Source organism: Phyllostomus hastatus, unplaced genomic scaffold (genome assembly GCF_019186645.2).
Source record: "Phyllostomus hastatus isolate PE091 unplaced genomic scaffold, TTU_PhHast_1.1 phas_contig_34, whole genome shotgun sequence".
Lineage (NCBI taxonomy): Eukaryota > Metazoa > Chordata > Mammalia > Chiroptera > Phyllostomidae > Phyllostomus > Phyllostomus hastatus.
The window spans coordinates 46,370,547-46,395,294 of record NW_025333857.1 but is presented as its reverse complement, the minus strand read 5'-3'; the positions used below and the strand labels follow the sequence as shown (position 1 = coordinate 46,395,294).

The 24,748-nt window shown below is 39.8% G+C and overlaps 1 protein-coding gene across 5 annotated transcripts in view; it reads right to left on the bottom strand.

Moving 5' to 3' along the window:
* The window catches only part of UNC13B (unc-13 homolog B), a 205,218-nt gene that overhangs the window by 66,413 nt on the left and 114,057 nt on the right, over positions 1–24,748 (bottom strand). For all 5 annotated transcript variants that reach the window (XM_045840120.1, XM_045840121.1, XM_045840122.1 and 2 more), the window contains exons 9-10: positions 17,306–17,620; positions 14,228–14,318 (exon numbers count right to left, since the gene is read on the bottom strand). In XM_045840120.1, coding sequence (XP_045696076.1) covers positions 14,228–14,318; positions 17,306–17,620 — 406 coding nt within the window. The remainder of the gene's footprint in view (positions 1–14,227; positions 14,319–17,305; positions 17,621–24,748) is intronic.

The following is a 24,748-nucleotide window of genomic DNA, read 5'->3' as shown; positions in this document are numbered from 1 at the left end:
AGAAATGCTAAATTGATGGCCAGGAATAGGATCTCTGAATCCCTGAACTGTTTTTCTACCAACATGTCCTAGGCCCCGTTGGCATATTAGGTGGGGAAGATGACCCATGTGAACATCCACTCTTAATTACTAAGATCAGGCTCAAATTCCTGCACAGCCTTCCATCTTAAGAGACTGGGCCAGACCAAAAAGATGTCTTTAACAAAAGACCAATTCAAAAAACAGGTCAAGCAGTTTGCAACTTGATCCCTTGTTCCACATCCTTGAATGGACACATGAATTTCTCCCACTGCAAGAGGAGGTACTAAAAAGAATATCAAAGGCCCAAAGCAGTTTTCTCAACTTGCCTTTTCATGCCCCGGTTTATTCCAACTGACAGAGCTCCTGCCTCTAGCATTCCAGCCCAATTAGAGCGACTATCTAGTCTTTGGGCTTGGAGTGAGAGAGCAGCCTTCAGCAATTCCTAAAGGGTAGAGTGAGTGACTGATATGTATCATTACAGATACAGATAAAATGTATGAGATTTTGAGAAAGGAAAATATTTCCAGCATTCAAGGTGCTAGTTTGGATGGGAATGAGGGAAGGCTCTGTGAAAGAGGTGATATCTGAGCTTGGTCCTGAAGGATAAATAATATTTAGATATGTGGAAACTGAAGACAAGAAAAGGCATTCAAGGTAGAGGATACAAGATGAGAAAAAATATGAAAAGGAGAAAAAGGAAAGTATGTGGTTAGAAAGAAAAGGAAATTAACATTTACTGAATGCTAATAACATGCAAGGCCCTGCTCTACATATATTATCTTATTTAACCTATATCCAGTCACTGAGGCAAACGAAATTCTATTTGGACATAAGAAAAGTACATTTCTAAGAGGCTGGGTAACGTGTCTAAGCCTAAGGTATCATGGGCAGTACATGGTAGAGTCATATTTCAAACTCTGGTTCTGGCTCAACTTCTTCCAACTGTACAAGGTGGCCTCAGGGTTAACCCTGAGGTTAGAGAAGTAGGTTGTGCTAAGTCATGGATGGTCATAGATACCAGGCTAAAAAGTTGAGACTGTAATTTAACTACTGATGGGAAAAAATTATTTTTTAAAAAATAAACTTTTATTCATTCAATTCATTCACTCATTCACTTATCTGTTATGTGAGCTTGCTGGGTGCCAGGCATCGGTGGTATAAATTTAAAATAGACACAGCCTCTATTCTGTATCTCCATGCTATTTTCATTTAGCATTTAAAGTTTTTATTGAATTATAACATACATACAGAAAAGTGCACTAATCAAAAGCACACCAATGTAAATAGAATCCAGAACTAGAACAGAACATTATCAGAATTCCAGAAGCCTCGTGTTCATATCTCATTACTACCAGCCCCTCCCTCCAAAAGTAATCACTATCCTGAAGTCTGACACCACAGATTCCTTCTGCCTGTTTCTGATCTTCACATAAAAGGAATCATAAATAGCCCTGGCTGGTATAGATCAGCAGACTGAGTGCGGGCTGCGAACCAAAGGGTCACCTGTTCAATTCCCAGTCAGGGCACATGCCTGGGTTTCAGGCCAGGTCCCCAGTGAGGGGGGCCATGTGAGAGGCAACCACACACTGATGTTTCTCTCCCTCTCTGTCTCTGTACCTTCCCCCCTCTCTAAAAATAAATAAATAAAATATTTTTAAAAAATAAATAAACATTAAATGAATGAATGAATGAATGAATGAATGAATGAATAAATAAATGGAATCATATAGTATATATTCTTTTAAGAAACACATAGTCTGCCCTGGCTGGTTTGGCTCAGTGGACTGAGTGCCAGCCTGTAAACCAAAAAGTCGCTGGTTCAATTCCCCGGTAGCAGGTGCACAAGAGGCAACCACAGCCTTTCTATCTCTCTCCCTCCCCCTCTTTCTAAAAGTAAATAAATAAAATCTTTTTTAAAAAAGGAATACATAATCTGTTTTAGGTAGGCCTGTATTGCTATACACTCTCAGGACTGGTTTGATCTCCAAAATATAAAGGATTCATATGAATCAACACCAGGAAGACATACAATCCAATTAAAAAATGGGCAAAGGACCTGAACAGACATTTCTTCAAGAACATACAGAGGGCCCATAAACATATGAAAGAATGCTCAGCATCACTAGCCATCAGAGAGATGCAAATTAAAACCACAATAAGATACCACTTCACATCAGTCCAAATGGCCATCATTAACAAATCAATAAGTGCTGGTGAGGATGTGGAGAAAAGAGAATCCTAGTGCACTGTCATTGGGAATGCAGATTGATGCAGCCACTGTGGAAAACACTGTGAAATTTCCTCAGAAAACTAAAAATAGAACTGCCTTTCCATCCAGTGATCCCACTGCTGGGATTACACCCTAAGAATCCTGAAAACCTAATTCACAAGAACCCATGCACCCCAATGCTCATAGCAGCATTATTTACAATAGCCAAGGGATGGAAACAGACTAAGTGCACATGAGTAAATGAGTGGATCAAAGAACTGTGGTACAGTTTTACACAATGGAATATTATGCAGCAGGAAGGAAGAAGGAGCTTCTACCCTTCACAACAGCATGGATGGAACTGGAGAGCATTATGCTAAGTGAAATAAGCCAGGCAGTGAAAGACAAACATCATATGATCTCACCTGTAAGTGGAACCTAATGAACAAAACAAACAAATGAGCAAAATAGAACCAGAGACATGGAAATAAGGAACAAACTGACAGGGACCAGAAGAGAGGGGGAGGGGGGAAATGGGGAAAAGAAGGGAAAGAGTCTAGTCAAGGAACATGTATGAATGACCCATGGACAGGACAACAGGGTGGAGACTGGCTGTGGGAGTGGGGGTGGGCAGGGCAGGGGAGAATAATGGGGTGGGGGGAAAATTGGGACAACTATAATTGAACAACAATGAAATTAAATTAAAGAAAAAAGAAATACATAATCTTGAGGGCAAATCCTCCCAGAATTCCAGAACAATATATAAACATCAAAATTTGACTGCATATGAAATGCTGTAGGAAAATGAGTATCTAACTCTACCTGGGGACTCTGGGAAAGGCTTTAAAAGATGTGACATATAAGCTGAGCCCTGAGCATTAAGTGGTAGTAGCCATGACTAGTGCTCTGTTTCCAGAAGATAAATCTAGCAGTGGTGTACACAATGGATTCTAAGACAAATAAATAAAATCAAGAAAACTGTTGGAAGGCTAATACTAGAAGCAGTAAAGAGGGCCTGAACACAAAGAGGAACAGAGAAGATGAGACATAAAAAAATCACATAGAGAAAAAGAGCAATCTCTGGCAAATGATCCAATGTGGGAGGCAAGAAAGAAGGAAGAATGACACCATGGTTTTGAGTGGGTGACTTGCAGAATGATGGTGATTTTAATACAAATACAGAACAAAGGAAGAGGAAAAGGCCCAGGAGGGAAGTTTCAAACACTGTAAAATTGTGAGAAAAATAACTAGTAGATAACTAGGCATGAAGGACAGAACCTAAGGGGAAAAGGTTGAAAGTATAGATTTGGGAATCAGCTGCTTAGAAAGGCTAGGTGGAAGTGTACTGGCTGCCTACCACAAGCCAAGATCAAGTGCAGTACTGGCCTTACAGTAGTTGCTCAATTAATGATTCTGGATTAGAGGTTTAGGAGATGCAGATCTGAGATTAAAAGAGATGCTGGAGGGGAACGTTGTAGAAAGTATGGAGTCAGAGACAGAAAGGAAAGGAGATAGGAAAGGTAAGAAAGGAAGAGAGAGAATTGGGAGAATCTAGAATACTGGAAAGCAGGAAAATGGGAAGATACAAGTAGGAGTTTCAAAAAACACTATATGGAATGCTGCAGAGAAAAATGAAAACAAAGACGGAGGAAAGTGTCTGGGGAAGTATTTAAATATTTAACTGTTTTATATTTCTAACTCCCCTCTGACCTATACATTTTTTTATTGTTGTTCAATTACAGTTGTCTCCATTCCCCCCCATTACTCTCCCTGCCCTCCCCATCCCCTACCTCCCACACCCCAGTCCCCACCCGTTGCCTTTGTCCATGGGTCCTAAATGTCTTGTAAATAGACCCAACAGCAGCCAGTGGTACCCACTTATTAGATGGCTTCATTTAAAATGCAATAATTATGTTTGTTACTTCCTTTTGGATAACTTTGGCAAAAGCATGTTCCCTCTCACAGGAAGAGTTCCTTCCCAGCCAGTATCAAATGTTCCCATTGGTTGGACAGTCAAACAAGCAACAGGAGTCAGAGAAAGAAGTAGAAACCAAGAAGGGCTGCTTTGCTTATTATTTGGAAGCAAATACTTTTGTACACAGGCATCAATGAAACTTATGCCAGAACAGTTTATTGAGTACCTCTCCCTTTACTGATATTTGGAGCTAAGGCCTGCTGCCAGGATCTGACACCTTCCTCTGATTCTAGGCAGGTCAATGAATATGATATCAAGCATTCCTCAGAGATGTTTTAATATGCTCCTCAGAAACCAGAGGCAAACTCCACCCTTTCAAACAAGCTGTCCCAAATCCCAGTCCCAGATGTGATATTTTATAATTCAAAAGGTTCAGAACTAAATCTAAGGTTTATAGAGGATATACCACTGATAAACATCCAGATCCAAGCCATAACCTGTCCAGAATATTTTAGAGGGGACGGAAAATCCTGAGAAACGTCAAAGCATCTCACCTGACAAGTGTACAAAAACAGCTCTTGGAAAACGTTCCCACAGTGCCCAGGGCAGCCTTTCACCCCATCCCCTAGACTCCTCAGGATGAGGCACACCACTGACTTCTCCCCTAGGCCCCAGAGAAACACCAGTGTATCAGAGAGCCTCACCTGAGTGACCCCATAGCAAGTTTCCCCAGAAACCCAGTGCGGCCAGAGTCTAAATCCCTATAAAAGCCTGCAATGCTGTGGCACTGGCTGCTTGCCACTTTAGCCATCTGAAGCAGTTTCACTGGGTTCCCCGACAGTGAACTAGTCAGCAATAAAAAGTGACTAGTTCCCCTACTCTACACCCTTTTCATTCATCTTGAGAACAGATATTTATGGAGTGCCTATTATGTGCACAAGACAGCTACCTTATTCTTCCCTCCCTTTTGAAGACAAGTGAAACTCCTACTCCTAATTCTTCTATGTTATAGAAGGGATATGTTTGCTTTCTTTTACCTCTCAAGAGCCCAGTCACATTTAGTGGGTTCAGGATTGGTTTGTGGAGCATGGGAATAATATACAAGACACACACACACACACACACACACACACACACACACACACAAAGGCTTTGAGAGATGATGTCTTTTGGCTAGAACATGTTGAACCTAAGATGTGGATGGGAAAAGTGAGTGAGTGTACAAGAAGTGGTTATAAATATGGGGCTAGAGTTCAGGAGAGAGATCTGGGCTAGATATACAGGTAGGAGAGCAACCCACATATAAGTGGCAGTTGACATTATAAATAAGATTTCACAGAAAGAATGCAGTTATATGAAAAAAGGATTGAGGGAGAACCCCAGAAACAGCGACATTTAAGAAGTGAGCAAAAATCAGAAAAGGGAGCCTGGAGAAAACAGAAGAGTGTTGGAGATGCTTTCTTAACATGTCCTAACAGGAAGGAGTGTTCAGGAATGTCAAATACTGCAGTAAAGTCTAATAAGATAAAGACTTAATGCCCTGGCCGGTGTGGCTCAGTTGGTTGGAGCATGGTCCCATAACTCGAAGGTTGTGGGTTTGATTCCTGGTCAGGCACATACCTAGATTGCAGGTTCAATCCCTGGTCCAGGTATGTATGGGAGGGAACCCATCAATGTTTCTCTCTCTCCCTTCCTTCCTCCCTTGCTCTCCCTCTCTAAAAGCAATGAAAAAATGTCCTCATATGAGGATTAAATAAATAAATTAAATTTTTTAAAAAGACTTAAAAGCAACCATGAGGTTAGGTAGCTATCAGCTCACTGATGACCTTCACAGAAGAGTTTTAATGAAATGACAACGAAATCGTGAGACAGAATTTCCTCAAGTGTATTCCTTGGAAAATGAGTCCAACAGGATGCTTCTGCAATACAACTTCATGGTCAAATAAGTCTGTGATAATGCTGTGCATGTTATACTCCTCTCTTTAAGAATCACAAATCTGCCCTGGCTGGTGTAGCTCAATGGATTGAGCGCGGGCTGCGAACCAGTGTCGCAGGTTCGATTCCCAGTCAGGATACATGTCTGGGTTGCAAGCCATGACCCCCCAGCAACCGCACATTGATGTTTCTCTCTCTCTCTCTCTATCTCCCTCCCTTCCCTCTCTACAAGTAAATAAATAAAATCTTTAAAAAAAAAAAGAATCACAAGTCTAAGCATATTCAAGTATCTGACAAGTCTTATGATAAAGTGATCTGTTGGTATTATATGCTGTTGGAACTCTATGTTTCCCAAATTTTTTGACCATGGAACTCTTTATCACACAATAAAGAACCTATTAACAGTTCTAGGATTTGGAGTTTGGTGGGAACTAAAGTCCCTCCAGATTATGGTGATTAAAAAAAAAAGGTTATGTTGGTAGGAAACAGTTAAGAACACAGGATCTGAAGTTAAACGGATTTAGATTTTAATCTGTTTCTATTTCTTACCAGCTATGTGGCCACAGAGAACTTTCTATCTTTCTAAAGCTCAGTTTCTTAATCCCTAAAATAAGTTCCATAACATAAAACCAATTCATAAAATTATTGTGAAGACTTCATTTGGGTAATACATGTAAAGCACTTACAGGAATATCGGTATTCAGTAAATGTGGTTGCTATGATGATGGTCGTAGTAGCTGATATTAAAAGGAAAACTGTGATGTAGGCACTAAAGTTTCCAATGAATGGATAGCAGTTATGGGAAAGTTGGGATCTAACTGAAACAAGGAAGGTAGGTGTGAGAACAGATTATGAGAGGAACTAGTAATGGCTTGGAAGTGGCAGAAGCAACCAAAGAAAACCAAACCCCTCTCCTGACCCAGTAATACATGGGCATAAAAAAGGTATGGTCTTCTCGGAAAAGGGCTTTAGGGAGTGGCCAGGTTTCAGTCAGTACAGAGTGCCTTGGTCTGGTCTCAGATACCAGACAGGGACTCCACCAGGTGCCGAAGAGCAGAAGGGGCCTGTTGGGAACAGCTGCTAGGGTACTCGTCTGAGAGAGGTCTCCCCATTTGACGAAGCAGTAACAGGGCCTGTTCTTGGGCAGGGCTCACCATGAAGGCTGAAGATGGATGCTAAAGGCTGTGGTTAAGAGAGGTCTGGAAGTATTCAGGCTTACTCTAGGATTTGCATTGCAACACTGTGGTGGTAGCAAAATATTAGAAACAACTTGAAGATCCATCTCGAGGACAGAGTATATAAATATAATACCTCCACAGAAAGAAATACTAGGCAGTTATTTTAAAAGAATGTAGTAGCTCTATTTGTACTCATAAGGAAAAATCTCCAAAATACAGCAGTAAATGAAAAGAGGAAAAGGACAACGTGTGTGATATACACATCCATGCAGGAGCACATGCATGCTTGTAAAAGCACCTTTTGCCTCTGGGCCGATTCACGAGACACAGGTAATAGTGAAATGGGGAGGCAGGGACTAGAGGCCTGGAAGTCTAAAGCAGGAGGCAACTTTGCATTATACATGTCCTTTTTGCATAATTTTGTATTTTTACATTTATTATTTATTCAAAAAATTCTTTAGGTGTTTTTGTTTTTAAGTGTTAGGGAGAGGGCTGAAAGATTATGAGAGAAAGGAGGGATGACTGGTGCTCTCTGAGGGCAAAAAGTTGAGGTAGTGGAAATTAAGATAGGCAGCCACGAGTCAACAAAAACCTGGAGTTAAAATTTCAGAAATACTTTCCTGGTGCAAGCAAATTTAAGAGATGGGTAATCAAGGGACCTCCCTTTTAGCTTCATCATTTTTTCCAAAAGGAGAATCCCTTTTTTAGGAGAATCAATTAAACCATGAGAAGGAAGTCTCTTTGCTGGAGAGTTATAAGAAAGAACAGAACTTTGCAGGAGAGGAGAAAATGCTGATCTGTCTGTCTCTCAGGCTGATCAGGTGCTATTTCGGATCTCCTGGGATTGCTCCATTTATGCACGGCCCTTCTAATCTACTTGCTCATTCTATCTGTGCTCACTAAGCCTCTCCTCCCTCAGCTTTCTTTAGCAACCTAAGAGCTTCTGTCAAGGCTTCCTCACGGCCTACCTCCTTGCCTTCTCCGTCACTGTCCCTTCCACCTGGAACACCCACCCACCTGCTGCCACCACAGTCTCTGTTTCTAGAGCTAGAAGTCTCACCTCCTCCCCCAGATTCTTCTGCAGCTAAGCCAAATAAGGTACAAAATCATATCCATTCCACCCACACTACCAACATTACTGCTTCATCAGCATTAGCAATATCACGAAACACTTATTAAGCATATACAGCCAGGTGCTCAGCCAGCCCAGACACAGAGATGACCTCTACGATCTCTTCCCCCAAGTTGCTCACACTCTCACAGGAATTGCATAAGGGCAGCTAGGTTCCTATGGTAGTTCCTCAAAGTCTACTGTATCAACTAAAGACACATAAATGTCCTATAAATTTACAGGAAATATTCAAATGATCAAAGAAATGCAAATTAAAACAATGAATATCATTCTTCTGCCAAATTGCCAATTTAGAATAATTTTATCATTCTAAAATGATAATGCTTAATGTCAGTGCAGTATATTCAAATATGTACTCAAAGCACAAATTGGAAAAATTTTCTGAAAACGCATGTGTAAGCTTATCAGAAGCTTTTTAAAGGTACATACTCTTTTAAGGGGGTTTATAAAACTTGTACTTTGCTTTTCATGTATATTTCTTTTTTATTATTTTTTATTGTTGTTCAGGTAGAGTTGTCTCTATTTTCCCCCCACCACTCCCCGCAACCCCAGCCATCCCCACCTCCCCCCCTCAATCCCACCCCCCTCTGGCTTTGTCCATGTGTCCTTTATACATGTTCCTTGAGAGCATTATGCTAAGTGAAATAATTAGCCAGGTGGTAAAAGACAAATACCATATGATCTCCCCTGTAAGTGGAATCTAATCAACAAAAGGTATATATACTCTTTAACTTAGTAATTTATCTGACTGTACTTTGAGAAAGCTAGGTTAAATAAATCATCAGAAATGAAAGCAAACTTCACATAATGATGTTCACAGTGGCATTATTTATTTTAGTAAAGAAACAAGAAAAATTGTATGGAACATCTACATAATGGGATAGTATTAATCTATGAATAACCACTAAATCATGTTTTCAAAAATATTTAATAAACCAGATTAAATTTCACAAAAACAATCTAAAAGAGAAAAAATCTCAATCCACACATAACATGGTCCAGATTCAGGAACTTCATATTAATATACATGAAAATAATATTAAAAAGCATAGCTAACTTAATAGTTAATATTTACTGTTGCTGGGTGCTGGGCTTTGGGAAAATAAAAATAGGAATAATTAAAAGAAGTACAGGGAGATGTCTGTGGAAATGATGATATGTTTTTATGGCTAGTTAAACACCCATAAAATGTTGGCTAAACAATCTGCTAGGTTCTACATTGGGCTCTAGAACACTAGCAATAAAAAGTATAGCCCCCAACATTTAAGGATCTTACAAATCCACAGAGAAGTGATATGTGACAACAAACAAGTAACTCCATTACATCATGGTAAATGGCAATCTAGGAAAAGCATAAACAGAGCCACCCCCCTCCACTGGAGCCCAGTGTGAGTGGCTGCCAACAAAACTCTGTGTTGGCCGTTTAAGAAGGTGCCCATGTCTCTAGAAGACTCTCATCTCTCCATGGTGGACAGAAACCCTACTGATTTCCACAGAGAGGTGTTATGTGCCCATATCTTCCCAGCTCTGGTGCTCTGGGTGGGCGAGCCCAGCTTCGGGTTCAGACCCTGTGCTTCTCAGAAGGAACCCCCACAGCTGAGATATCCCTCTGCTGCCCTCTGGTTTCTGCTTTTTAAATCATCATTTTAATAGATAATTTATAATCCTAAAAGAAAGGATACTATTATCCTCTCCATTTTCTGGAATAGGAAAACATGGCTCATTAAGGTTAAAAAAACTTTCTCACAATCATATGCTGAGAAAAAGTACTGAACACTCATATCTCAGGTAAGAGTTAATTTCCCTAAGACAATGATAAGCTCCTGGGTATCAAAAGCTCAATAGAAAAAAAATGGGCAAAAAAATATGAACAAACAGTTCATAGAAAAGTAAATACTAATAGCCTTTACTTATATGAAAACATACTTAACTCTACTGATAATAAAATATGTAAATTTAAAGTCTACTGACACATCATTGTCTTGCAGACTAGCAGAAATCCAAGTTTAACAAGTCATTCTATCAGTTCGGTTTGGGAAGAAAAAAGCACCCTCCTGACATTACTAGTAGGAGTATAAATTGGTACAATCTCTGTTGAAGGCAGACACGCTTTTGAATAATCACTAAAGCTGTTCACAAATCCTTTTCTATCTCTTTCATGGTATAAGTACTATTCCCCTGAAGTTAGATATGGCTCTATGACTCGCTTTAGCCAGGGAAGTGTGAGCAAAAGTGACATATTGTATCTTCTAGGCAGGAGTCTTAAGAGCCAGAGTATAATTTGCTATGTTCTCTTTCATTTATTATCTTTTCTTTCTCTCTACCACCAAAACTGGAAATGTTCTAGGTACAGGCTATGTCATCAGCCTGGATTGCAGAGAAAAGACAAATTAAAGCAGAATTCCTGAACATGTGGAATGACAAGGCACACTAACAAAATGAACCTTTGTTCTCTTAAGCCACTGACAAATGGAAGGCAATCTGGCAATGTTTATCAAAATTATAAATGCATATCTTCTCAGAAATGCATACATGCAAAATAACATGTAGAAGGTACTTATCTAGAACATGATTTGTTATAGCAAATGACAGGAAACAACCAACATCAACAGAGACTAAATACTTGCAGTACAATGGAATATTATGAAGCAGTTAAAAAAGAAAAGTACTCTTAGAGCTATTATGGAAGACTCTCTAAGTAAAAGAGGAAGATGTCCTTAGTGTATATAACATCTTTTATTTTAAAAAATAGGGATGGAAGATTAGAATATATATTTATATTTGCTTGCATTTGCATAAAGAAATTCTACAATAATAAGACTAACAAAAATTACTATCTTTGGGCAGAGCATTAAGGGGTGACAAGATGGAACTTACAACCACTCAGAAAAAACTTTTTCTCACACTTCGTACTGTCTCAAAACCTCAAACAATCTGTCAGCAAATCTCATCTGGAGTATAAATGGTGTACCTCTGCTTCTGTCTTAAACTTGTCAAATCCTTCTTTGAACTCTGGCTGGCCTTTCTTCTTTTGCCCACACTCAATCCGCTTCTACTTACATTAACTGTGTTAAGAATATACTTATAATTGTTCCCTTATTCAATTAAGTGGCAATGGTTCTTAATCACTCCTAAATGAACCATGCTATTTTTGTAAATGATTCCAAGCTTTGGCAACTGTTTTCAGCTATTCTTTTTGAGAGACTCTGAACTGCCTCTTAAAAAGAAAAAGTCGTGACAGTTCCTGCTCCAATATATATTCTTATTTTTCTCATTCAGTACTGTTCTTCTATGTGAAGATTACTTATTTTACTTTCCTATATAAGAAGAATTACGAGACTTCTAAAAAATTAGAAATAAAGCATTAATAAGTATCATGACACTAACTCTGTAAATGTTCACTCTAAATGTTTACCTCAGGTCGGTCTAGATCAACAGACTCCCAATGGTGATGATAAGCAGCCCTTTTTGGTAGAAATCTTTTTGCATATATCTCTCAATATGTGTATATTCATTTAAAAATTATATGCATATATAATTGTATTCATATGCTTGTTACATTATAAAAATTACATGTAAAAGCATAAAAGAAACAGTTAATATTTGTTAATGATACAAAAATATTTTTGCTGTCACTATAGTACTAGCAGTACTAATAATATTTTTAGTGAAAGCAATGTGATATGACAGGCTTCGTTATTTTTGAAATCGTAGTTTAACATTTTGTTATAGAATGGTTTGAAGGTCTAGTTCCACATTTGATTATTTCAATATTTAGTTTTCATAGCTAAAAAAGATACTGATAAATCACTCAAGTGAAAATTGTAAAATTGTTTCCCACATACCAATTATTGAAAGATTTTGTTGGAATTTGGCTAAATTTTCAACTTCTCTGATGTCTTACAAAATAGAAACATTTTTATATTTTCAACAATTAAGTTCACATCTCACTGAAATTATCATTAGAAAGATTTTTAATATGTTAACAGCCTCTTTTTAAGATTTTAGAACCCACAGTTACAAGTTTTTGTAGGTAACACTCAGTGTTTCTGATAAAAGAACACACACACACATACATACACAAAAGGAAGCATTTTCAAACGTATGTATTGAAAATGCTTTTTCCAAATCAGCTACTTTTTCAATCATTTTAAAAAACATTATCTTCTTGCTGAAGGGTCAAATTAACAGTGCTTGTACAAAGCTAGGACAATTTGAGCATCAAAATAAATAATAGTAAGGGATTATAATTCATGCAATAAATTAGAAATCCATGAGCCCATACTGATACAAATTGATGGGAGAAAAGGGAAATCTCTTTCTTATACTAGAATGCCAATTAGTCAATGAAGAAAGGATAACAGAAATAGAAAGTTAACATTTGGCAACCACCATTAGTGGTGGCAAATTCAGACAGAAGTCATCAATGAATACTTAGCTGGTAGGTGGAGATTTGATGAGGAAAAAAATATGGTCATAGTTTCAGAATATTGTACCACAAACACTTTTCAATTACAAAAGGAAAAATGGTGCCGTCACAGTGGAGAGACCCAGCCAATGCAAACTTAACTGAGTGATTAAAGTTACTATCACAAGGGCCAGGAGAGGTTGACATCATGTACTTTCTGAAGCAATTCATAAAAAGAGCTCAGCATCACTTTTGACTAATTCCTGCCAAGACAGCATGGTCTGAGTGGGGACATGAGGAAACACTGGGTGGACCCAAAATGAAGAACATGCTACAAAATGAAAAGCCTGTGCCATCTTTTGAAGATGAAAAGGACTGAGAAACGGTTCCAGCTTAAAGGAGACTAAAGAGACATGACTACTAAATGCATCACGTCAGCCTGGATTGGATCCTGGACCAGAAAAGAGACAAGACATTTTTGGGATGGCTGGCAAAATTTGCATGAGGTCTTGATGATAGTGTTGTCATCACTGAGTTCCTCGTTTGGATGGTTATATTGTGCTTACATAGGAGAGTAGCCTTGTTTTGGGGAAAATACAAAGAGGAGCATTTAGGAGTGATAGAACATCATACCTGCAACTTTCTCTCATGGTTTAGAAAAAGATGAATCATGATGGATGGAAAACAAGGAGGCAAATGCAGTAAAATGTCAACAATTGGGGCATCTTGGAGAGAAGGATATGGGAGACCTTTATATGACTCTTTGAGCCACTTTTCCCAAAGCTTGAAAAAATTTTAAGGGTGTTTACCCATGTGAGCATGCTTGAATTTTAATATCTACCAGGTATGATACTGATAGCCACTGTCATTTAAATACATCTTTTCTGCCTAAAGACTACCTACTGACACACAGATATAAACATTTCAAACTTATACCACTAAAAATGAGAAGTATTTTTTTATTTTTACTTTTTTACATTGTTTCAGATCATACTGTGTTGATGCCTTGAGTCTTAAATTAAGGAAACCCGTAGAAATTTCTGAACAGTGTGTACAATTTCTAGCTCTGTGTGGGCCAGCGAATGCTATGTGAACTGGCTGGCCAAGTAAAACAACTGACCCTAAGAGGCCTTGAAATAGTCCCCTGTGTAAATTCAAAATAAAATGGTCTCAAGGTGATTATGGTATTAACAATAGCCTTTAACTCTGTCTTCAGACTCTTAACACACTAGTTCTATTTGATTTCCATTAATTAGTATAGAAGGAAGCTGATGGCCACCCTCCCATCTCTTAAGGCTCTAGCTTACTTGTCACGCATCCCAGATGCACACTAAGATGACTAATCACTGACTGCTTCTTCGGTACCATATGTCTCCCAATTTCAAATGAAAAATTGTCCCAACTAGGATTAGAACAATAGATTTCCTACCTCCTGCAGCTGGAGTCGAACCTTGGTAACTGCCCGGATCCAGTGCGCTCTGGCTTGGGTAAATGGTGAAGATGCATTCTCCTCAGGAAAACTAGTAAAGAAAAGAATGTTCCTTTAAAATAGTCTGGCCAAAATGGTGATGGAAGGAGGCTTGATTTGGGGTGGTGAACACACAACACAATATACAGATGATGTATTGTATACCTGAAACCTATATAATTTTATTAACCAGTATCACCCAATAAATTCAATAAAAAAGAAAAAAATAGCCCAGGCCACAAGGTAACAGTTCTTAGTGCCACATTATCAAATATCTAAAATAAAATGATTTATATTCATGCCTGTACTTGTTTAGTGATTCAGGTCACTCAAACAGCATAGCCCTGAATACCCAGGGCTACCCGATATGAAAAAAGTTCCTCTCTGAAGTGACAACTCCTTTGAGCTTTTCATCTGTTCCTCCTTCTCCTTCCCCCTTTTTCACTCACCCAATGAGGCAGCTCAGGGATCAGGATACTAGCAGCAATGACAAAGGCCCTGAGTAAATGTCTAGAATTAAAACTATGCAGAGAGGTGTGAAATAACTCTCTCATCCACCTCTCAGGACCACCAGTCTCCCTTGGGGGTTCTACATAGAATCCTTAGGGCAAAATTTTGTTTGTGGAAACCCTTTCTGCTCCACTAAGTGTTTTGGAACGTTTACTAATTCCTAGACTACACCGTCTAGGTGCTAAGAAAAAAAGTGCAACCCCTTTCCTGCCATGGTCTTATTCCTTATGCTGCCTCAGGAACACCCTCCATGAAATGAACAATAAATAGAACAAAGTAGCTTTGAGACAGAAATACTATCCTGTGTCATCATCCAGGTACCTGACTGTGGAATAGTGGTTGATTCTTGGTGATAATGCATCTCCTGTCTCTCACTGTGGTATAGCGCCAAGGCAGCGAACAAGAATCTACTATCTAGACATACAAAATATACACGAGGGGCTCTAATGCCACCTAAATGGGTCAATTGTTCTAAAACAATTGCAGGCCCTTCTGGCCAACTAGAACTGGACCTCACTCACACAGCTAGGATCAGTAGAGGACAAATATTCATGCTGGTCACTTCTGATGCTCTACCAAGAACCCTACCCAGACAACAGCATCTACCAAGTTTAAAGTCTACAAAGAGCCATCATTCAGTGGGTTGTCAACCCAGTAAAAAAGCTGGTCCTAGCCCTGGCTGGTGTAGCTCAGTGGATTGAGCGCGGGCTGCGAACCAAAGTGTTGCAGGTTCGATTCCCAGCCAGGGTACATGCCTGGGTTGCAGGCCACGACCCCCAGCAACCGCACATTGATGTTTCTCTCTCTCTCTCTATCTCCCTCCCTTCCCTCTCTAAAATTAATAAATAAAATCTTAAAAAAAAAAAAAAGCTGGTCCAGCGCTCAGTTTCCCAGATGTTTCATCTATTAGATGAGCCACCAGAAATGACTGAAGATCAGGAAAAAGGAGAAGAGAAAATGTTTATACCTCCAGTGGCAGAGCTGACATACCAGCCTCTCTTACACAATTCTCTTTTACCTCATAATCAGCATTCACGACTCTGATCTTTCAGTGACAGGCTTTATTATTGGCCCTTGATATTTGACAATCTTAAGTCACACCTTCCCCTTATCGCTCTACCCCAGTGGTTTTCAACCAGGGCAGGGGAAATCTGGCAATATCTGGAGACATTTTTTGTTGTCACACTGAGGGTTGCTACTGGGATCTAGTGTGTACAGACCAGGGATGCTACTAAACATCCTACAATGGGTACAATACCTCCCAAAACAAAGAGTTAAGGGCCCTAAATGTCAATAATGCCAAGACTGAGAAACCCTGCTCTGTCCCAACTGATCAGCAACATTACTGACCAGTTTAGCTCAATAATAACACTCAAACTCTGTACTAAGCTTCATTATAAGACTGTTAAAACACACATTTAAAATTTTTCTAATAGATACCAATTGCCAGATACACTGCTAGGCCCTGGGAGGCAGAAGGGACTTAGATCTGGCTTCCATACCCATTTTATCTCAACTCCGTTCTCATTTTCTCAGCCAAGGAAAAACAACACAAAACAAAAAGCAATTTTCACAAAAGAATTGTGAAAGATAAATACCATATGATCTCACCTATAAGTGGAACCTAATCAACAAAATAAATAAGCAAGCAAAATATAACCAGAGACATCGAAATAAAGAGCAAACTGACAGTAACCAGAGGGGAGAGGGATAATGGGGGAAAATAAGAGGAGGGCCATCAAGGAACATGTATAAAGGACACATGGGCAAATTCAAAGGGGGTTGGTTTGAGAGTGGGAGGTGGGGATGGGTGGGGTGGGGGGGCATGTTGAGGTGAAAATGGGAAAAACTGTACTTGAACAATAATAAAAAATAAGAAAGAAAGAGGGAGAGGAAGGAAGAGAGGGAGGGAGGGAGGATTTTAAACATTAATATGCTGGGAAGCCATTTCATTCTAAGCAGCTCCTTTGAATGAAATAATCTGCAGGACTCAGGTCAGTTCTAGACTCGGAGGCTGCCATATATGGGGTCAATTAGTAAGCCAAGAACTGCAGACTCAAGAAAGTCTGGAACACTGTAGCTATCTACAAAGAATCTAAGAATTCTTCAGAGATCTTCAAAATATCTTGGGCCCTGGCTGGTTTGGCTTAGTAGATTGAGCACCAGCCCTCGAACCAAAAGATCATCAGTTTGATTCCTTTTCAGGGCACATGCCTGGGTTGCAAGCCAGGTCCCCAGTTGGGAGAGTGTGAGAGGTAACTGACCAATGTTTCTCTCACCCACTGATGTTTCTCTTCCTCTGTTTCTCCCTCCTCTTCCCTCTCTCTGGAAATAAATAAATAAAATCTTAAAAAATATATCTTGGGACTTATACCAAAAATCAGAGGAAGCAATGAAAAGCTAACCCTCAGTACCCTGATCATCACCAAACCCAGCTGTAGGAAAACAAGTGAAAAGCACTATACTCAGCAATATAACAGGAAAGGCATGAGGAAGCCATGTGAGGTCCTCAAGGTAGCCATCACCTACCTCTCCTGGGGCCCTGGGACATGGTCTTTGTGTAGCACCAGATCTGGGGTAGGACAGGCTGTGACATCGTCTTTCTTCTCCTTGGATTCACATGCTCTCCCCTTCTCTTCTTCACCTGTCACTTCCAAGGTTTTACCTTGTTCTCCAAAACCCACTTGGCCATCTTTTGAGAAGCTACCAGAGCTGTGGCAGGAATGAATTGAGTCCCTCTCCCGACGATCATCATCTTGTTCGTGACACTGATCTAGTTCACTCAGCTGAGAGCTTCCTTGGCTCACATTGCAGGAGGAGCCATACCTACTACTGCTGGCAGGGCTGTGAGAAGGAGAAGAAGACAAATGAGTAAATAAGTGGACACTAAGGACCACAGCAAATGTAATGGATGAATCTGGGAAATAATGAATAACAAACAGGACATTCCTGGGAAAAGAGGACCAAACTTTACAATCTAGAACTAGTCTCTACTCAGCAGAGTCACAACAGGGAAAAAACATATGTTGCTTTCTTGAACAGCACTTAACTTCAATGCTATAAAATTGACTTTGAAGAATACTTTATCTTAACGTAATATTTATAAGTAGATAATTATTAAAAGTCTAAAATTGTTAAGTCTAAAATTCTTTACTTAGACTTCTAAAGAAACTTGTCCAGTGGCTGTGATTAGTTTTCTAATTTCCACATAATAAAATGAATGAACTCTATTTCCTTTTGCTATTATTTGTTAACTTGAGGTCTCCTGTTCTTACTCTACATTTGTAAATGTGACTGCCTATCCCATAGGATGAGCAAAGGACAGTGGACACGTTCCTTCAATTATCTCTCGGCCATCTGCACAATGAGGCAATGGAAGGCACTGTCGTGTGCAGGTAATGGAGGTAAGAATCAAGAAATTCCTCGGGGGATCTCATCAACCATTCACCTCGTGAATGTTACAATGATATCCCTGGCGGCACAGGGAATGCCCCAAAGATAAACTTGCCCATCTGTAACTGAGTAGCTCTCGGGACAGAGCTCAGTTTTGGGTAGAGTGGACAAAGTTCAACTCTAGGATCTGGGTCAGGGCCATAATAATGAACTTCTCTACCTGAAGAGAGGCCAGCCCAACCCTCTCTCAGTCAACTGAATTGCCATACCCAGAAAGGAAATTTGTTCCCCTGCTATGAGAGATAGCAGCTGTAGCAGAGAAAGTGGTAATGAATCGTGGCCAGAAAGAAGAGCAGTATCTAGAAGTTACTCCCTTCAGCCATATACTTAACCTAAGGGATTCTGACCTATTCAGGATAGAGGGACTTGGTCATGAGCTACAAGATCTATCCCAGCACATTTGGATAGTTCTATCCCAAGAGAGAGGTCCTCATCTTACTTCTGGTATCCAACTGGAAAGCCTCCATGAAATAGGACAAGGAATTTCCTTACCATGGGGTCAAGCCTATAAAGGGCTTATGTTTATTCTTCGCCAAAAGAAGATAAGTGATTGTTTTCCAGTGATATTTTCCCTGTGGTTCCTCCCAATTACCTGGTACTTCCAGGCTGATTTCTGATCCTTCATCCCATGGGAACAGGACAGATACCAGGTTACTGTTCTGAGTAGTTCCCAATACCCACCTCCACCCCCCACACACACCCCTAAAGCCCCTGACTGGCCCCTTTGGACAATTTTGGGCCAAAGATCAAGGCATCATTCTTAAACTGCACTGTATGATGCTTCTTCCTAGCAGAAATAATTCCTATTAATAATTCCTTTGCAGGTGGACCCTGAACAATGGTCCAGACTGAAGAACTACAGCAAACATTAGCCCGAAGCTCCTGTGAGACTTTACTCAAAGCACTTATCAGACACCAGTCTCAAGGACAGCAAAAGGCAGAGACTACAGGAAGTTATGCAAATTCAGTGGAATAGGATATAGAATATAGATTATCCTAAGTCATCCTTTGCACTTCATATTTTACTTAATATCCTCATTACCACTGGAGAAAGCATCTTAGAAGACTTAGAAAAACAAAGCAAAGTAGTCCCTCCCCAGCTACTACAGACATTAAGTGCCGGAGGTGCAAGGAAGCATCCTAGCCCATCACGTGATTATAATTAATATATGCTACTCAACTACTGGCGGCCTCTCCCTACCCTCCCTTCTCTATTCCACATTATATAAGGCAGAGAAAATCAGAGTGAGTAAATCTCAGGGCCTAGCCTTTCCTTTAAGCAGGAAGCTCCTTCTTCCAATAAACAAATTAAATTTGGCACTAGAGAGAAGGGAGAGGATGAAAAGACCCACACATTATTTCTTGTTGCTTAACCTCTAATTAACATGAAGCTCAGGTGCTAGGAAAGACACAGAAAGGATAAAAAGCAGGCTATGGCTAATCTACCACTAAGCCACTGCATCATAAATGGTCAATTCCTTAAAAGCATTTATGATGCTTTAGTTGAGAACCGGCCTTTTGTTGGTCTTTAGTTCTTCGATGCCATGCAGAGTAACTGGCAGCTGCACATTCAAAACAGAGTCAGTGCTAGTAGGCATTGCCTCCTCTTCTTGTGTTTCTGGTTGGTGAAGTAGCTCAGAAACAGTGCAGTGCTTTTTCTCAGGATTGCCTGAAGGGCTGCTGAGGCCAGAGAGGTTGCCTTTAGTACCCCAGTCTCCTCCAGATGCTGGGATTTCCTGTTGGCTTTCCACTTCTCCAGACTCTAAAAGCCCATGAGTACATATTCTTGGTTTGGCCTCCACCTGCTCAGAGGTCACAGTGAGCTGGGTAGAGACCTTAGCTGGCTCAGCACTGGCCCCAGACATTTGAGAAGACTCTAAAGCTTTGTCAGCTTCATTGGAGTTAAGGTCCTGATCACTGCTGATAACCCAAACTGGAGAGGATTCTGTAGGCATTTGTTCAGGGTCCCCTTTGCTCTCTTTTGGCCATGGGAATAAAAGATCCAGCTTCTTTCCAAACCTTAGTTTGGGATCACTAGTCACTGTACTCACTTTTTCCTCATTACCTCCCTCAAACAGAGTTGACAACTTTTTAAAACCAGACATTAAACCAGTCTCTGCTGCCCTATTGCCAGAGGAGGAAGATGAGGAAAAGAGAGAGCTCAGTGGTTTCCCATAGTCAGTAGCAGAGGATGGGAAATGGAGCTTTGGCCACTTGGTCATGTTTGGGATCTCAAAACGTGGTCTTGGCTGTTCTGTTTCCTGGGGGGTTGTAATTGGATCTTTCTGGGCATCAAGTATCCCATAACTTCTTTCGGCACAAAGCACAGATTCCTCTAGCAAAGGGCAAGAAAGGGACCCCCGGGTTTCTGGTGTGGCACTCTGGACAACTGAACTTGGCTCATTGAATAGTGTAGTACTATTGGTTTCTAGTGAAATGGTTGCCTGTAGCTCTAAGACATCTTGTTTTGTAGAGGCAGACTGCATAGCTGGCAATGGCTCAAGAGGAAGAGGTGGTGGAATTGGAGGTGGAAATTCTTTGGCGATACAGAGAGGATCTGTATGCAACTGTGTTGGCAATGAGATATGCTCTGCTTCAAACGATGCCTCTGTGTCTGTACCCTGCAATATCCCCATGTCTCCTTCATCACTCAGAGATAATATTCCTTGCCCGGTATCGTCCCCTGAGACAGAAGATGCAGCCCCAATTGTTTCAGAACCCTGACGTTCTGGGATATTATCAGGAATATCATTTTCTATTTCAGGCATTAGTTTTAGATCATCTGTCAAGGTCTTGTCAGGAATATTACTACGTTCCATTTCAGTTGTTAGGTTGGGATCATCTGTCAAGGTCTCTGAGTCCAACTTTGCACTAACCACATTCATTCTACAGTCACTGAGAGTAGATTCCAAATTTATTGATTCAGAAGCAAAATCTTTCCACAAATTTTCTGGAGGTACCGATCCCACAGGACCTCTGGAACTAACATTCTGAAGCTGTGCAGTACCTGGGATAGATGGTTCTTTTTTGTATGTCTCTGGTTTGGGACTTTTGAAAATTCCAAATAACTCATTTTTGAATGGCTGAGATGATACACCAGAAGACAGAGAGAAAAAGGAGTTTTTCTTTGGAGGTTTATGAGAAGAAAAAAATCCAGAGAAAGTTTTAGGAGGTTCAGTTAAGCTCCCAGAGAAAGATTTCACTTTGGTCACAAACCCTGAAAGCAGTTCTACTGAAGAATCCAACACTGATTTGTCTTCCTCTTTATCTGTGTCTTGGTTCTGGAGGTGCCCTGCACACCCTAGCTCCACAGGACTTGAAGAAGTTGGTTCCAGGATCTGTGTTAAGATCCCAACAGGGGTCTTTTCTAATGGCAAATTCAATGGGTCTCTAGGAATTCTTTCATTTTGGTAATGGTTAGTACAAGCATCTAAATTGTTGAGATTTTCAATCAAATGGCTATCATGTGAAAAAGACTTGGCCAGCAAACCTCTAGGGGAGGTTTCCTGTATGAAATCATCTTCTTCATGAGAAGCTACCCCAAGGGTCTCTGGTCCAATGAGCAGTGTTTCAGCCTGTGCCTGAAATCCTAGTAAAAGAGGAATATTGTCTTTTTGCAATTGATTCATCTGGAAATCTGGTAAAGATATCCCAGGTCCATTACTGGACTCTAGTTTTCCCTGATAGGCCTCCCCTACACTGAGCTCATCGTCAAGGAGGGTAACCTCAATAGTGTTGCTAATGGAAACACAAGGAGTCATTTGATGTTCATGAACTACCTCTGGGACTATGCTATCTCTATTACCACAGGGACTTTCAGGCATTGTGCCATCCATGTCTACAAAAACACTTGGCTTCTTACATGGCTGGGAAGTCACTGGAGTAACAGTTGAAAGGCTATGCTTTCCCCCAGGAGTCTGCTGTTGTTCATCCAAAAAGGACAAGCTGAAGAAACTGAAAGAGCTATTATGAGAGGCATCCTTCTTGATGCCTGAATTAGTAGTGGAAAAAAAGGAAGGAAGTGTGAATAGCCCTTCTGCTTGAGATTTGGTTCTTGGTAGAGTAGCAGAGGCTCTGTTCTCAGATTTTTCGGATCCAGTCAGGAAAGAAAATATACTCTTTCTGGTTGGTAACTCTGGTTGGGATGGAAATGTTGTAGCAGTTGAAAAGCTCAACTCTTTGTCAGAAAAATGACCTTGTTCTTCTGCAGTTTTTCTGCTCAGAATATCAAAAGATATTTTATTACTTCTTGAAACTTCTGTCACTGTAGACACACCACTACTAGTTACTACTGAATCTCTTGATGACTCTTCGAGACAATTTCTTGAGAAAGATGGATTTGGTGACTGCTGGATTAGATGGTCTCTGGAGGGTGCATCTTTTTCAGTTAAATTATTACCCTGGATCTCCTTAGTTGATGCTTCCTTTAGTTCACTGCCATCAATAGTAGTCTGTTTATTCAGACTTCTAACTCGAACTTTCCCTTTAGAGGAAACTGGCGCAACAGGAAAGTTCCCAACATCCTGGCTAGTTAGTTTTGTAAGATTAGGACTTGACTTGACCTCATCCTTATTAGTCATTGAAGAAACAGACATATTTTCAGATGTCTGTGTAGGAGATACATTGGTTTTAAAGAAATCTCCCAGAGTACCAAAAAAATTTAAAACATTGGAAGATTCATTCTTTTCCTGAGATGTTATCTTTTTATTTTTATCACCACTCTTTTCTAAGTTTGGTGATCCTTCTTTATTCACCTGGGTTTTAAAAAGGTTCAAAAATCCAGATGCCTGTTTTTCATTTTCTGTTGGACTTACTGAAGAGTCTTCACCCCGACCAAAGAGTTTCAATGCACTTTTAAATAATGTTCTCTCAGACTCTTTGGAAGACTGGTCCTGGGAAAGCTCACAATTCTTGTGTTCATCCCTACTAAACTGTGATGCAAGAGGAACTGAAGTAGAGTCAGATGTGATTATTTCATCATCTTCTTTACCTAATTTAGCTGGAGGAGTTGTTTGGCTTACCTGGAAAACAGATTTCAACAAACTTTGTTTTTTCACATGAATGCTTTTATTTAAAGGGAAATCTTGCTTCATATTTTCAGTAGATTCCAGTTGTTGAACATTGGATACTATTTGTCTCTCTGAATCCTTCTTAAGAAGATTTTCTTCCTCATTTTGGGATTTACTCTCTGATTGCCTACTCAAGATTAATGACTGAAGATCATCATTTGTAAACCCTACTAAGTTAGACTGCTGATCCTTTTTATGCAGGGCCGAAGACTCTAAGGATTCATTCTTTTCAAAATTCAAAGCACTTCCAACTGAAGCACCCAAAGCAGAAAATAATGAAGTCACTTTGTTTAAAGATGACATCTCTTCTGCTTGCTGTGGGCTGTCAGTCATATTCTCAAGATGAACCAAACTGGCACTTTCTTGAGAAGACTGAAGCCAGTGAAAACTGGAAAGGTGAGATAATGAACCCTTAGCTAGAGCCTGGTTCTTATCTCCTTTGTTAATTTGATTTTTACTTAAGACATGATTACCAATACTTTGGGGTTGATTTCTGAGATCCAAGGTACATTCAAAGTCTTCAGAACCACACAGCCTTTCTTCAAAAAATCCAAAATCTTCTTCAAATTTTTTAGAATTATAGACTGAGAAATCTAATGGTTGATCCCTTGGGCCATAACTCGATTCTTCATGTACTTGTGAAAAAGCTCCTGAATTTAGATACATTGGCCCATCACTTCTTGGCAAAACTATAGATAAATCAAGAGGGTCCTCAATTGGTTCCTCTTCAACATACCACAATAACTTATCTTCCTTGCCTAGTACTCTAAAACTACAGGGAGAAATAATACTGTCATCCAATATAATACTTGATAGATTATTTGTCTGCAAATCACAATTCAAATACTCTTGATGAGAATAATCAGGTATAAATAAATAAGCATACTGCCCAGTAGAATCAGTGAGGAGAGAATAGATATACTGACCATCATGGAACACAAAATATCCATAGTCTCCATTCTCCGATGGCCACCACACTCCATTTTCAAGACATGACAACCATTCCTGGTATTCATAACCAATACTTGAAAAAACAAAGTTTTCATCCATTCCTAATGATTCTTGATCAACCATGGGGTATGTATTCTTTCCATGACCTGAAGAATAACTTAAGTCAATGGGCAATTCTTCCAGTGAATTCTTAGTCTCATTAATTAAAAGATGACAGGAATTTCCATATAATGAGTTAGCTGCCCACCTATCATCTCTTAATAAGTACTCTTCATTAAATTTAAACTGATTGAATGATTCATATGATAAGTCACACCAAATGACACTGTTTGAATTTGTTCTCCACTCTAAGATGTTTGCATTTTGATCTTTTTGGCAAAAATTTATTGCTGAGTTTTCTGAGTCAGACCACAAAAAAACATCAGCTAAAGGAAATGTATTTTGATTCAACATACAATGAGCTGGCTGAAGTAGTCTGGAATTTTTAGAGAAATTTTTT